Below are 13,082 nucleotides of genomic sequence, written 5' to 3' on the forward strand. Positions count from 1 at the left end.
GATACGGATACATCTCAAATGTTTACGCACTACACGCCAAACAATTGTTTGAGGCATTTGAAGTTCTTTGTTAACTCTCCTTGTTGACTTTTGTGGGTTGCGTTGAAAATTGGTTCGAACCCTTTCGACATCTGCCTCAGAAGTGGACAACCTACCGGGCGATTTTTCTTTACAAATGCATCCCGTTCTGTTGAATTTGCCATACCACTTACGTATGGAGTTCTTTGATGGTGGATCTTTATAATATTTTGTGCGGATCTCGCGTTGAACACTAACAACAGACCGACAAACGTGAAACTGTAGAACGCAAAATGTTCTCTCTGCACCACAGGTAGTCACCTTGGAACTAATCACTCTGCCGCCTAGCGGATAAATTTTAAACTACTACGCTAGTTCCAAACAAAACTTGAGGATAATATTGAAAGTATTTCCATAGAGATTTCATTGTTGATAGAGTATTATAACTTACAGAACGTTTCCTTATCGTTCACATCATTTTGAATCACACTGTATATATATATATATAGCAGGCGCTCTTTAATGTATAATAACAAATTGCCAGATTATCGAACGTCAGTGTAGTTTTAATGGGAATACCAAAGATAAATCATTCTAGATAAAAATGTAAACAATTAAAACATGTCTTTTATGTGTTTATGCACATTCTGAACCTGAACAGAAAAATAAATATTCTACGAAATATTTCGTCATTCTGGAAATTAAGGGGTTTAAAATGCTTTTCTTATTTATAATTCAATACAGACATATATGATAAATGTAATTTACCCATTTGGGGATGGGCAACTGCTCTATCTTGTGGACCTGCTTTACCACATTTGTGGTTGGTCCAATTTTTGCACAGCATTCAGAAGTCCCACAGTGATTAGAAATACCCAGAACCTTACATACTAAACCCCTCAAAAGAGGGGTAATAGATTAAGCTATCTAACTCGACAGCCATCGCCGCCAGATGGAAAACGGGCTTTAGTGTCTACCAGTTATAGCTACTGACTGAGGGTGCCTCCCTTGCGATTAGAGGCCTAGCAACATAAGCAGTGCTGGCACCCGAGCTTTATAAGGCGAGTTTACCTTCCCCTTGAAATACAGTGACTCCAAGTCACCGAATCCCACAGCCTGGCAGAGTCTAACCCAATCTAAGAATCCTCGACTTCCTGGTCCTGCATACCTATTGGTCGTCCAACCTGCGCCCAGAAATACCGCCACAGTGGAAATGAATAATGCGAATGTGTCTGACCTCCACCTCCTGAACCTAAGGTCACTATTACTCGGACATTTAGGAGCTATTCCGAAGGCTTCCCTCTCCCGATAAGAGTGACCGAGTGTTAATACCCAGGCTACCTCATTTTACGGAAGAGGTGCACGGTACATTACCGAAACCAATAGCTGATGTAGACCACTCGTACTAGACGGATATTGTCATTTGTGAGGCACTAATCACACTCCCCCGGTAAAGGTGGCAACAATAGCCCACCTTACAACCATCAAAGATATAATTGTGAGGTACTACGTACACTCTTGGGCCAGTGGTTCCTGTTATTAACCCATTTGGGAGATTAGTGACCACGCATGCTTACACTTCACCTTCCCGGTAGGAAAATAATTCAATATGATACAAAATTAAATTCAAACAATGAATCTTTATTCAATCGAATATTCATGTAAAATATAATATAATAACGCTGCAGCGTGACCTGTAACGATCAGGGTAAACAAACGCTCAAATAAATAAATAAATAAGCGAACGGCTCAATCGGTGCCGGATTACAGAATGTGCCGAACTGTAGATTAAAGGGTGCCTAGTATCTATCCATCTATATTTATGAATATCAGTTATGATAGAAATAGCATTTAAGTCAATTATGTTAGTTAAAACTTTCTTTTTTTATAATATATTATATTAATGTTTACTTTTTCTTTTGATTTCAGGATAGTCTATCTCTTCCTGACACAATCCCTGGGCTGGTACACTCTCTTCCAAGTATTGCACAATCAACTTCTCACCGTTGCATACCAACTCCCTACGTATGAAGTACTTTCTGCATTTGAACCTCTTCTTCTAGTCCACGCAGGAAAACATCTTCACACATGTTTTGTGGCTTTTACCCAAGACAAGAACTTTGCCTCAGCAGCACATCGATTAGTTACCTTCATTTGTTTCCTTTTCATTCGACGCCCTGGACATAACCTGATTCTTGGTGCTGTTGGCATTATCAGTGAACTTGGTGATTTTATATGTGATGTAGCTCAAGTGTTGGATCCAACAGAACCCCACTGTCTGTTTTCGCTGTCAAAAGTTGTTGCTGGTGTCAGCGCAAGTGTTATGGTGGTTTTCAGGATCTTCGTACCAGTAGTACTTTTAGGAGTAGCGTCAATATATGGCGATGTATTCAGCATGCCAGAACGGGAGATAGTTCTGTTCTTCTTCACTCTCACCTACTTTTTATTAATGAATATTTGGTTCGTTGTGCGAACAACAATGAAGCTTTACAAGTCAGCAAACTTCAATGGTTCCAATAAGGATAGTGGAGTAATATCAGTATTGTTGCACAAAGACTGCCAAAGTGATCCTGGAATTGCTAACAATCACAGAGTCTTACCAGTCAAAGAACCTCTCAACATGTACCCATTATGCGACTTTCTGAAAAAGGATACTGTAGTAGACCCGTCAGGAACAAATCAACAAGAAGTTCTGGACATGTATCTCACAAAGAATGTTACAAAACCATCCGTTGATTGTGCTGTATTACGAGAAAGCATAGCAATTCGTCCATTAATACATGGAAAAACGAATTCCTAAATTTATAAGAAAAACCAATTGGTATCCGGATACCAGTATAAATATCATATACTAGTTCCCGTCTTAGGATCGGAGCGGGCTCTCTTTCAGTGTTTTGTTTTTATTTCCAAGTAACTGACTAGTACATTTGAAAGTGTATTCGATGTTTTCCACTTTCTTCGACGTTCTTCCGTATATTTATCCGTTGGTGGATCGAAATATAATTTAGTAGATGTATAGAGTCTTGGATTCCTTATTAAAGTATGCTGACTTTTAAGGCGGATTAAGTCAGTTTGGTGTAATTTCCCTCTTAACATCTTTCAATTGACGATTCAATACAATGAATATATCCATTCAAAGTATCTTAAGTGAATTTGCAATCAAAGTTGCAACTGGCCGACCACTTGACGATCTTGCGGAAATGTTGCTAGACTCATTTAGGCTCACATTGGGCTTTTGTGTTTCGAAGTCATTTTTCGATATTTCGAGCAAATTGTGTTTTTACTCGAACAAAATAGTCAATAACAAGTTTAAGGGTAGATGACATTATACTTCACTAATTTCAGTGGAAATTGCCACCGCTTGTGGTCATTTAAATGTGGCTAATCTGCAATACTATTTCACATCCTGCCCGCTGTTCGAAGGATTGAAGTTAGGTTAACTTCGATTTTTTTTTTCCTTTTTACGACACTTGAAATGTCGAATTTAAAAGTTTAACTTAAGGAAATAATTATAATAAGATTAAAGAAAAATTATAAGAAATATCTATAGAATCTCTGTTAATACAAATTCTTGTTATATCCTTTGTCGAAATGCGTATTTGTTTAGATTTAAGGTAGTTAATATTTAAGTTTTATAGACCATTGTGTGCTAAATATATATACCATCTATAGATCTGTTGAGTAGAATAATTTTTCAGAGTTATGTTACCTTAGCTGAAGCGGTAACAACAGCATTATTCGTGAATTTAAGGTAAAATCCGAAATCCATGATAAAATGTATAATATCACAATGCCAATATTGTAATGCGTACATTCCCGGTTGTTAAATTGTGTTAAACAGGTCATGTAAATTTACGATGTTAATTTCTTTCTAAGCACTTCATTTTGATGCATACCCTTTTAAATAAGGCATTCTTATATTTATTATAATCAACTTGTTTATATATAAAATCAACTTTAACAATAAAACCTTCGCGAAATTTTAAGAAGGTAATACAATTCATTATTTTTATTGATTATAATAGAACGACTTCAGACTTTTTTTTGTTCTGAAATAATTGAATAATCCTTAGATCCTTAGTACCCTGTATATACATTTAGTTTTCAACTACATACGTCAATTTTTGAAAAGGGGAAAAGAATTTAAATATAGTATATTTTTGAGAGAATAAATTAAATACTATCAGAGTCGTTTTCAGCTTTGTATTGAGCAGTGTTCGAAGTGGGAAAAAAAGCAGAGGTGGTATGCTTTATTACGATTTTGACTCGACATACCGGCTACGTAAATGCTGAAATACAGTGAGGGTATGTTGCCTAAAAGATTGCATTTCTATTCACCTAATGACTGAAAACCACTGGAGAGCTTCCCTTTAATTGCGGGAGGAGGGGGCCAAGGAGAGACTTCGATCTACTACCAACGTTCTGAATATATATATATATATATATATATATATATATATATATATCCCCTCGTATTATATTATAGAGAATTATACACGAAAATGCTCAAAAACCGAGTTTTTATATTAACAATTTCCTACGGGAAAACTCCCGGATCCCCCACTCGAATGAGGGGTATTTCAAACCCCTGTAAGATACACTCCACAGCAGACAACCCGTAAATTCGCCCGTGCTCAAAACACATTTATATGAGTTAAGAACACACACACACACACACATACATATGAAAGAAACAATTCAATATGGCACATCAAAATGTAAACTAGATGGACTTCTTTGAAGACGCCTTATTTTAAAAACAAAAGGTAGAAAAAAAGATAAATGTCGGTGTTGTCAACTTAGAAATTATTTCTACATAAGAAATAAAACCTTTTACGTGCAAAGCTATTCGTCAATTATTGTGTATAAAAATGGATTCATTAAAGGTATTTAGGATCTACTTTTCCGTGACGGTATGTCCAAGATCACTAAAAAACCAGAGGCGGTATGGCATACCACCGCATACCGTCTCATTTCGACCACCGGTATTAAGAGTTTGGCTAACGCATGATGCAAACTTTCGTATTCAGAAACGCATTTGTGAAATTAGCCAGATTTATATCGAAAAAAGCCAGGGACGACTTTTCCGCAGGCTTGTCCAAGCACACTAGGAGAAATCATTGTATGGCATAATTACTATCTCTTATATGCAGGGTGTATCAAAAAGGACTTTACAACTTTGAAATCTCACATTGATCTATTTACTTAGCTTACAGATATGGTTTTGGTGTCATTTTGTAGCAAAATACACCGAGTTTTTTTTCCCCCTTATACTTAAAATGGTTCAATGTGGCTTCCATTGGTGATGCGACACACATCCCATCTGAAGTCTCACTTGCTCTACAACGTCTTAAGACATACAGGGACGACCTGAAGATTTGTTATGTCTTACCGAACATCCAGTTTCAATAAAACAATTATGCCACTGATAAATAGGTCTACTGGGAGGATCTTTACCATACTTTGTACGAAAATTACGTCGCACAGTTGTCGCAGATTCTTGGATTCTTCAAACCAAAACACAGAGCTAGCACGCTCAGTATCAGTAAAGGCAGCCATCTTTGCTGCAACTGCCGCTACCGCTTGCGGTGGCTTATTTGTAAACTAGTGTACTACGTGAGTCAAAACTTGATGTATTTTGCTACAAAATGATACCAAAACCATGTCTGTAAGATAAACAAATAAATCAATATGAGTTTTCAAAGTTGTAAAATCCTTTCTGTTACACTCTGTATTGGTCAACCATGCTGAAAAGTCGTGGCTGGCCTTTTTCGATATGAATCGTTAGTAATTTCACTGATGTGTTTCTAAATACGGCGCTGAAAACGACTCAGAATACGGCCCTATAGATTTTAGGCCACATAGAATATAATGCAGTATTATTTTGCCTCGCTGCAAAAGAAAAACAAAATGTGCCAAAGTTCTATGAACAATAAACTAATAATAAAATCAGTAGCTTGTTTTTGTAATGGCACTACATGAACCGAACTAATTGTACTCTTTATTGTTTATTTTTTATTAATGTAAGAAAAGACTGACAATTGTGGTTTTTTAAAAGGCTGTGAACATGCTATAATTATAGTAATAATAAATATTTTTCTTTTTCGTTGTATTTAAATTTAGTTAGTATAAAACGAAATGTAAACACTTAATTTCATATTATATAAGCTGGTATGGAATTGTTAAGGAGATTCTTCGTTCCATTACCCTTGTACATAGAAAAAAATCATATTGAAATTTTTAATATATGCTTATTACTATACATAGTCTAGCAAAAAGTGGCATTAGTCTTTCTCTTGAAAGTTTCATGGGTACATTTCGTATGTAAGATATACGTGATACGATTAAAAAAAAAAAATCTTTTGTATGTATCTATATGTAAAATAGTGATGGAATTTTATTAAGTACGAGTGTACTGGAAGGCTTATACAGGAAATGTTGGTGGCCACTAATTTCAATCTAGACTGTGTGATGGTTTTCTGTATAATTTCTTGTTTTCTCAGCGAGTGATTGTAGAAAGCAACTAACTATATGTAACAGAATATAACTGTAATAGGGTTATTACCTGGAACGGATTTGTATGTACATACGTTGAGGTTACATTTTTGTATTTTCTTTGTGTATCGTGATATCAAGATTCTAAAATTCAAATTTAATTTTCCAGACTTTTACATATTAAATTTAATACATTTAGTGCATATTTTAATTATTTTTATATATATTTTCCATATATAAAACATTTTACGACATATATTCTCTGTTTACTCTTATCGCGTTCAATAGAAAAAGGATTACATTCACCTAAAGAGTACAGGTTAAACAGTTTTCATCTTTTTTTTTTTTTTTTTCAATAGGAAATTAAAGTATTCTTTCAATTCTGCGTTACACTTATCATGCAATGTTACTTTACTTCGCTAGGAAAGGCTCTTATTAAATTTAAAATTATCTTCTTTGTTACTTTGAGTTTATATTTTGATACAATCAAATATCCAAGTACATATTAATCCGTCCTCTGGTATTAAAATATTTTGCATTTAAAGGTACTAACTACCCGTGCAGGATAAAGAAACTTAATTATGATCATAGCATTTCTGGATTCGCTAGAAACTCTAATGATCAAAATTAATGTCTATCACTTTGATAATGAGAGTTATTATTGTAAATATGTATAAGTGTTTAAATGTTTAAAAAACAACTAGATTGTAAATTATATTATATCAACACGTTATCTTCACATTAAAACATCTAATAACTGTATGCTATATAATTTTTATTTCGTACTATCCCATGTATAACTAAAGTTGTAAATGAAATCTTTGAGTTTAACATTCCACGATAATGCAATTTAGGCTAAAGGAAACGGATGAATAAGGCAAGTGAATGATAACAGAAGATTTGGTGGAATGATAATGTGGGGGAAATGGCAATACTCCAAGAAAACCCACGGACACGTTCCTATCCATCACAAACTTACTTTGCAGGGAATCGAACCAAGGACCCCATGCACCAGAGGTGAGGCGCTCTACCATTGAGCAACCATGACCTCTTATAATTAAAGTTGTGTCTGTATTACCTTGTGATTCAGTCTCCAAAATACTTGATCTGTGTTCTTTTGTTTCACAAAACATTCGTCAACATTGTACACAGCAATCAGCATTAACAAGTTAGACTCATCGGTAAACCCTAACATATTGGAAAACGTTTATAAAACCATAAGCTTCTTATTTAGATAAAAACAGATTCCTATCTCAAATCGCTATGTACAAAAAGAAAAAGTTGTACTTAGTAAACAAATTGATTTTTACTTTATATCTAATACACTTTCAAATCATTGCAATAATTTTGGAATCGTCTGATTTTTAATTCATTTCTCGTGCTCAGAGTTTGGCTATTTAATATGTTAATGTTTCCATTTTGCTTACGCAGTTATATACTGTATAGATTTTTTTTTTTTTTTTACATACCTTGCGTTGTTTTACTTGAATTCGAACCCAATATTTCCGTTCTTTACACTGAATGCTTCATCTGGGAAGGGGGGAGGGAGGGGAGGTGAACCTTTGAAGAAAATACCAAGATTCTATTTACATACTTACTCACTGACTTCTTCACAATGACATAGTTCGAAGATTTGCCAATTTTGCAGTACCAGTTAACATTTTCATATAATGGCCGTAAATAATATTTCAATTAGTGTGTAAATATTAAGAAGAGTCTTTTGGAGACGAAATTTAAAACTAAAAGTATTTTCAAATACAATGCAGACAGAGTGGCAAATATGTAAATTGAATCTTGGTATTTTCTTTAGACGCCTTCCTCCAGATGAAACTTCCAGTGTAAGCGACGGAAATATTGGTTCGATTTTAAACAGAACAACGCAAGGTATGCAAAAACTTTAATTTTCTATTCGGTTTACTTATATATATATATATATATATATATATATATATATATATATATATATATATATATATATATATATATATATATATATATATATATATATATATCCTAACTAGATATAAAACTACATGAGCTGACATAAATTATTAAGCACTTCCTGTAGGGCTACAATGATTAAATTTGGCATGATTGTAGCTTTCCAGAACTAACCCACAGGAAAATTGTCAAAAGTGAATATTTTTAATTTTTAGGGGGTCTAAAGAGGGGATGAAAAATTTCCCCATGTTATTTAAATGGACCTTTTTTTGGACATATAATTTCATGTTTTAGGTACTTAGAATTGGAATAGAAACTTGAAATTCGGTATGCTTACACATTTCCGTTAGCACTACCTAAGTAAATCACTACAAGTAAAAAATTCCGACCTTAGAGTGGTTTTATAGGGAACTGAGAAATCTTTCCCATGTTATTTATATGGGACACCTTTTACACCCTCAAATTATTGAGCACTTCCTGCAGGGCTACAATGATTAAATTTGACATGATTATAGCTTTTCGGGACAAACCCACAGGAAAATTGCCAAAAGTGAATATTTTTAATTTTTAGGGGGTCTAAAGAGGGGATGAAGAATTTCCCCATGTTATTTAAATGAGACTTTTTCTGGACCTAAAATCTCATGTTTTAGGTACTTAGAATTGGAATAAAAACTTCAAATTCGGTATGCTTGTACGTTTTCGTTAGCTTTACCTAAGTGAATCATCAGAAATGAAAATTTCTAACCGTAATGTAGTTTTATGGGGAACTGAAAAATCTTTCCTATGTTATTTATATGGGACGTCTTCTATACCCCAAAATGTTTAGGCACTTCCGGCAAGATTAGAATGATGAAATTTGGCATGATTGTAGCCTTCCAGGACTAACCGACAGAAAAATTGCCAAAAGTAAAAAATTCCAACTTTAGAGCGGTTTTATAGGGAACGGAAAAATCTTTCTCATGTTATTTATATGGGACACCTTTTACACCCTCAAATTATTGAGCACTTCCTGCAGGGCTACAATGATTAAATTTGACATGATTATAGCTTTTCGGGACAAACCCACAGGAAAATTGCCGAAAGTGAATATTTTTAATTTTTAGGGTGTCTAAAGAGGGGATGAAGAATTTCCCCATGTTATTTAAATGAGACTTTTTCTGGACATATAATTTCATGTTTTAGGTACTTAGAATTGGAATAAAAACTTCAAATTCGGTATGCTTGTACGTTTTCGTTAGCTTTACCTAAGTGAATCATCAGAAATGAAAATTTCTAACCGTAAAGTAGTTTCATGGGGAACTGGAATATCTTTCCAATGTTATTTATATGGGACGTCTTCTGAGTGGCGTATTCGCTCACGGCCAACCCGTACGTCGCACTTGAACGTGTCCGATCAAGGGATTGTTGTATTACTGGTTCAGTCTGAAAGAATAATTGAAGGAACCGCTTTTGTAAAGAATGTTGTATACCCACAACTTCTACGATAGTTCCTTTTAGTGAGTGTTAGCTATGGAATTGCCCAGGGAACAACACCATTGGACTTTCATTTCGGAGTATGATACATGTCTGCTGCAAAAATTCCTTCTCACTTATACTTGATGGTAACATAAGAGTGTACGCAAAAAGAAATCCTTTTAAGCTTCTTTATGGATAATGCTTGGTGCCTGTCCAAATACAAATCATATTGAACTTCATTTTAACACTATGATACTAACCTTCCCAGACACAAATACCACTTACGTTCCAGGTTTTTTTTAGTATACGAAAGACATGACGAAGGAAAAGCTTTCATTCAAAGGAGTATGCGTGTAGCAGGATACCACAGAGGTGGTGTGGAAATACTACAAAGTTACAAGAAAAAGAATCGACCTTTGTCTTACAAATATGCAAGAGTTATGGTCGAACAAAAATCCCAGATTTCTTTTTAGAAAATTATAAATAAGAAAAAAAACTCTGAAAATGAGAATCCAACATCATCATTCATTATATAATAAGTCGATAAATTGTGGTTGACAAAACAAAGGTTGCTATAAAAAAATAAACTGTGAGTTATTAAGCAGAGTATTAAGGAGCAAAGGATGATAAATATGAGATCTGGGGATGTTGGGCCGATTTAAGGAAACATTAAGAATAAATGCACGAACATATGACATGCGAGGCCGTAGGCCGAGCAAACACGGGGGTCTGGGGGCGAAGCCCCCAGCTGGCCAAAGGCTAGTATATATATAAAAGTAAATAAATAACGGATTAGGTCAGTTTGTAAAGTAAATAACTGCTTACAGACACAAGACATTTTCAAAAATGCAAAGAGCACTGTTAGACACACACAAATAATTAGAGAGCAAGTAGCTACACGCCCCTATTCAATCAGTCATAAAACCATAAATGGGCTCAGGTGATAAGGTACAGATTACTTTATATCTGAGGTATGTTCCGTAAACATTGTAGTATGCATATGGTAGGAACTGAAAAGAAAAATAGTAAATGAAAGCCAAAAGTAATATTTACTCACATTCATATTATCCTCTAACAATATGCAGAACTATTTTAGTGGACCATAAACAACAACTCTTCCCACTTTCAAAAGTTTTTTTCTTACATCCACCATACGAGTCTTGCCACTTTATTGGGCCACTTTCTTGGGGATTCGCGTCCAAATGTTTTTGAAGAAAGTTAGATTTTTCGCTGGTTCGGGTGTTTTTCGGTACTCAGCTTTGTAGAGGGCTCAATATTTTTCAATCGTCCTCGCTTGGGGAACGTTAGGGGCGTTTTTTTTTTTTTTTCAACAAAGTTAAGGTTTTTTGCTTTCAGGTAGTCGGTGACTTTAGTAGCGTAGTGACATGTTGCCATGTCCAGCCAGAAAAGGACAATGCGGCCGTTGATAAAAGGAAGCAATCTCTTCTTAACGCATTCATTAAGGCAAATGTCTGCGGTCATTGTGGTCGTCGAAATGTAAGATGCTGAAACCCTTCCCTCAGCGTCCTTTGTTTGCCATATTGCTTGGGAAACTTTGCCTTGGTCTTGAATTTGAATTTGTTGCTAAGCTGTGTTTTATATCGATATGGACAGTACTTACGTCCCGCAACATCATTAGGGTCGACAAGACAGTACAACTCGTCATCAATCACCAATAATTTCAATGACGCTGAATCCAAGTTTTTTTCAGCAATTTTGCGATAGTTTTTTTGTACACGCACCTTTTGTTCTTTCTTATACTCTGGGATCACTTTTGCTTTTTGATTCTGTGTATGGTAGTATGCGGTAACTTCAATTTCCCTGCCAATTAGCGGAGACACGCCAAGATTCTTCAAAACTTCAAGTTGAACTTTCTTCACTACTTATTGGTTCATCACCCGCTTCCAACGACCTGGTGGCTTCTTGTATTTGGCACTGCTGGTGTCCTCAAACCTTCGTAGAATACGATAAATAGTATTTCGGGCAATCCTTTCACTGATGAAATGGCTATACGTCACTTTCCGATCTGTGTTACATTTTGAAAAAAATGGCAGATTTTTTCGGCGTCCTACTGCACACTTCGCCTACCTATTCCCACACCTTAAGCACTATACAAACACGACTTCACACTCTGCAAACGAGATTCAATCTACCATATATTTGCACACTTAAACCGACTTCACTTCGCTTTATCAGGTGTCACGCTTAGTCCAATCATGCTATAATGTTTCCGGAGAACAGACCTTAGGTAAAATGTTATTAAATTTGATCCTTTCTCAAAAATGCTAAATAACTTGCTATGCTGTAATCAAAATGTCACAAACTAACTTATGCTATGGCTTAAAGATCCGAAAGATACCGTGAAGTGCATAAACAAAACTCTGCCAGTGGATCGTATGCTATGCCAAACCAATTGAATCAAGTCTACCCATAACTATTTTATCCCAGAAGCGTTGCAACTAACACCGCACTACACGCACAAAGACAAACTGTAAGTATTGTATTAATGAATTTCTAAATTTTTCAACAAAGTATACCATTTATATTGTAATATCCTATGTGATGTTGTAAACAGGTGAAAGGATTGTACCAAGCAGGAAGGCTGAAGAGTTTAATATAAGTTTTTTTCAGATGCTGAGTTTTTAAATCGTGAATATAAAATTTCCATTTGGTCTTGAAAATTCTAAGAATCCTATTTTACACTTCATAAAATTTAAGTGTAATCCAATGTCTGCTGTCATAGTTCGAATATTGTATAGCTCATCTACAACTGTGTCAAGATCCCCTGCTGTAGTATTATCTTAGAAATTATTTCTGAAATCAAAATTATTATAGACCAATAAACTATGTATCTGTTGTTAATTCACTATCTACGAAACCCGAGCGAACGCGACTGCGATATTCTATATTCTCGCAGAGCTTTAGTAGTAACACCATGTTGTCCTTAACTCTTATTTATTAATACATTTTATTCTATTTTGTTCATTCTCCCGTATTCCTTTCATTATTTCAATATTAAAGAATAAAATTTACTTATCTGATTGGTGCGTCGTGGTAACTTTACCAATATTACGTTAACTTTATTCCTGTCAACTCTGACAAACATATTGCACTTCGGGATTATTTCTTTAACTGCTACCTATTCCATATTTCTTCTTCTTCTACGATGAAGG

At 34.9% G+C, this 13,082-nt stretch overlaps 1 protein-coding gene across 1 annotated transcript in view; it reads left to right on the forward strand.

The window, feature by feature from the left end:
• LOC145686160 (uncharacterized) overlaps positions 1-7,275 on the forward strand; it is a 57,670-nt gene extending 50,395 nt beyond the window's left edge. Inside the window, exon 2 of the mRNA XM_081759163.1 lies at positions 1,948-7,275. Coding sequence (XP_081615289.1) covers positions 1,948-2,818 — 871 coding nt within the window. The 3' untranslated portion in view covers positions 2,819-7,275. The remainder of the gene's footprint in view (positions 1-1,947) is intronic.
• Positions 7,276-13,082: the final 5,807 nt, after the last annotated feature.

This window comes from Thermobia domestica, chromosome 1 (assembly GCF_964235325.1).
Source record: "Thermobia domestica chromosome 1, izTheDome1.hap1.1, whole genome shotgun sequence".
In the NCBI taxonomy this organism is placed as follows: Eukaryota; Metazoa; Arthropoda; class Insecta; order Zygentoma; family Lepismatidae; genus Thermobia; species Thermobia domestica.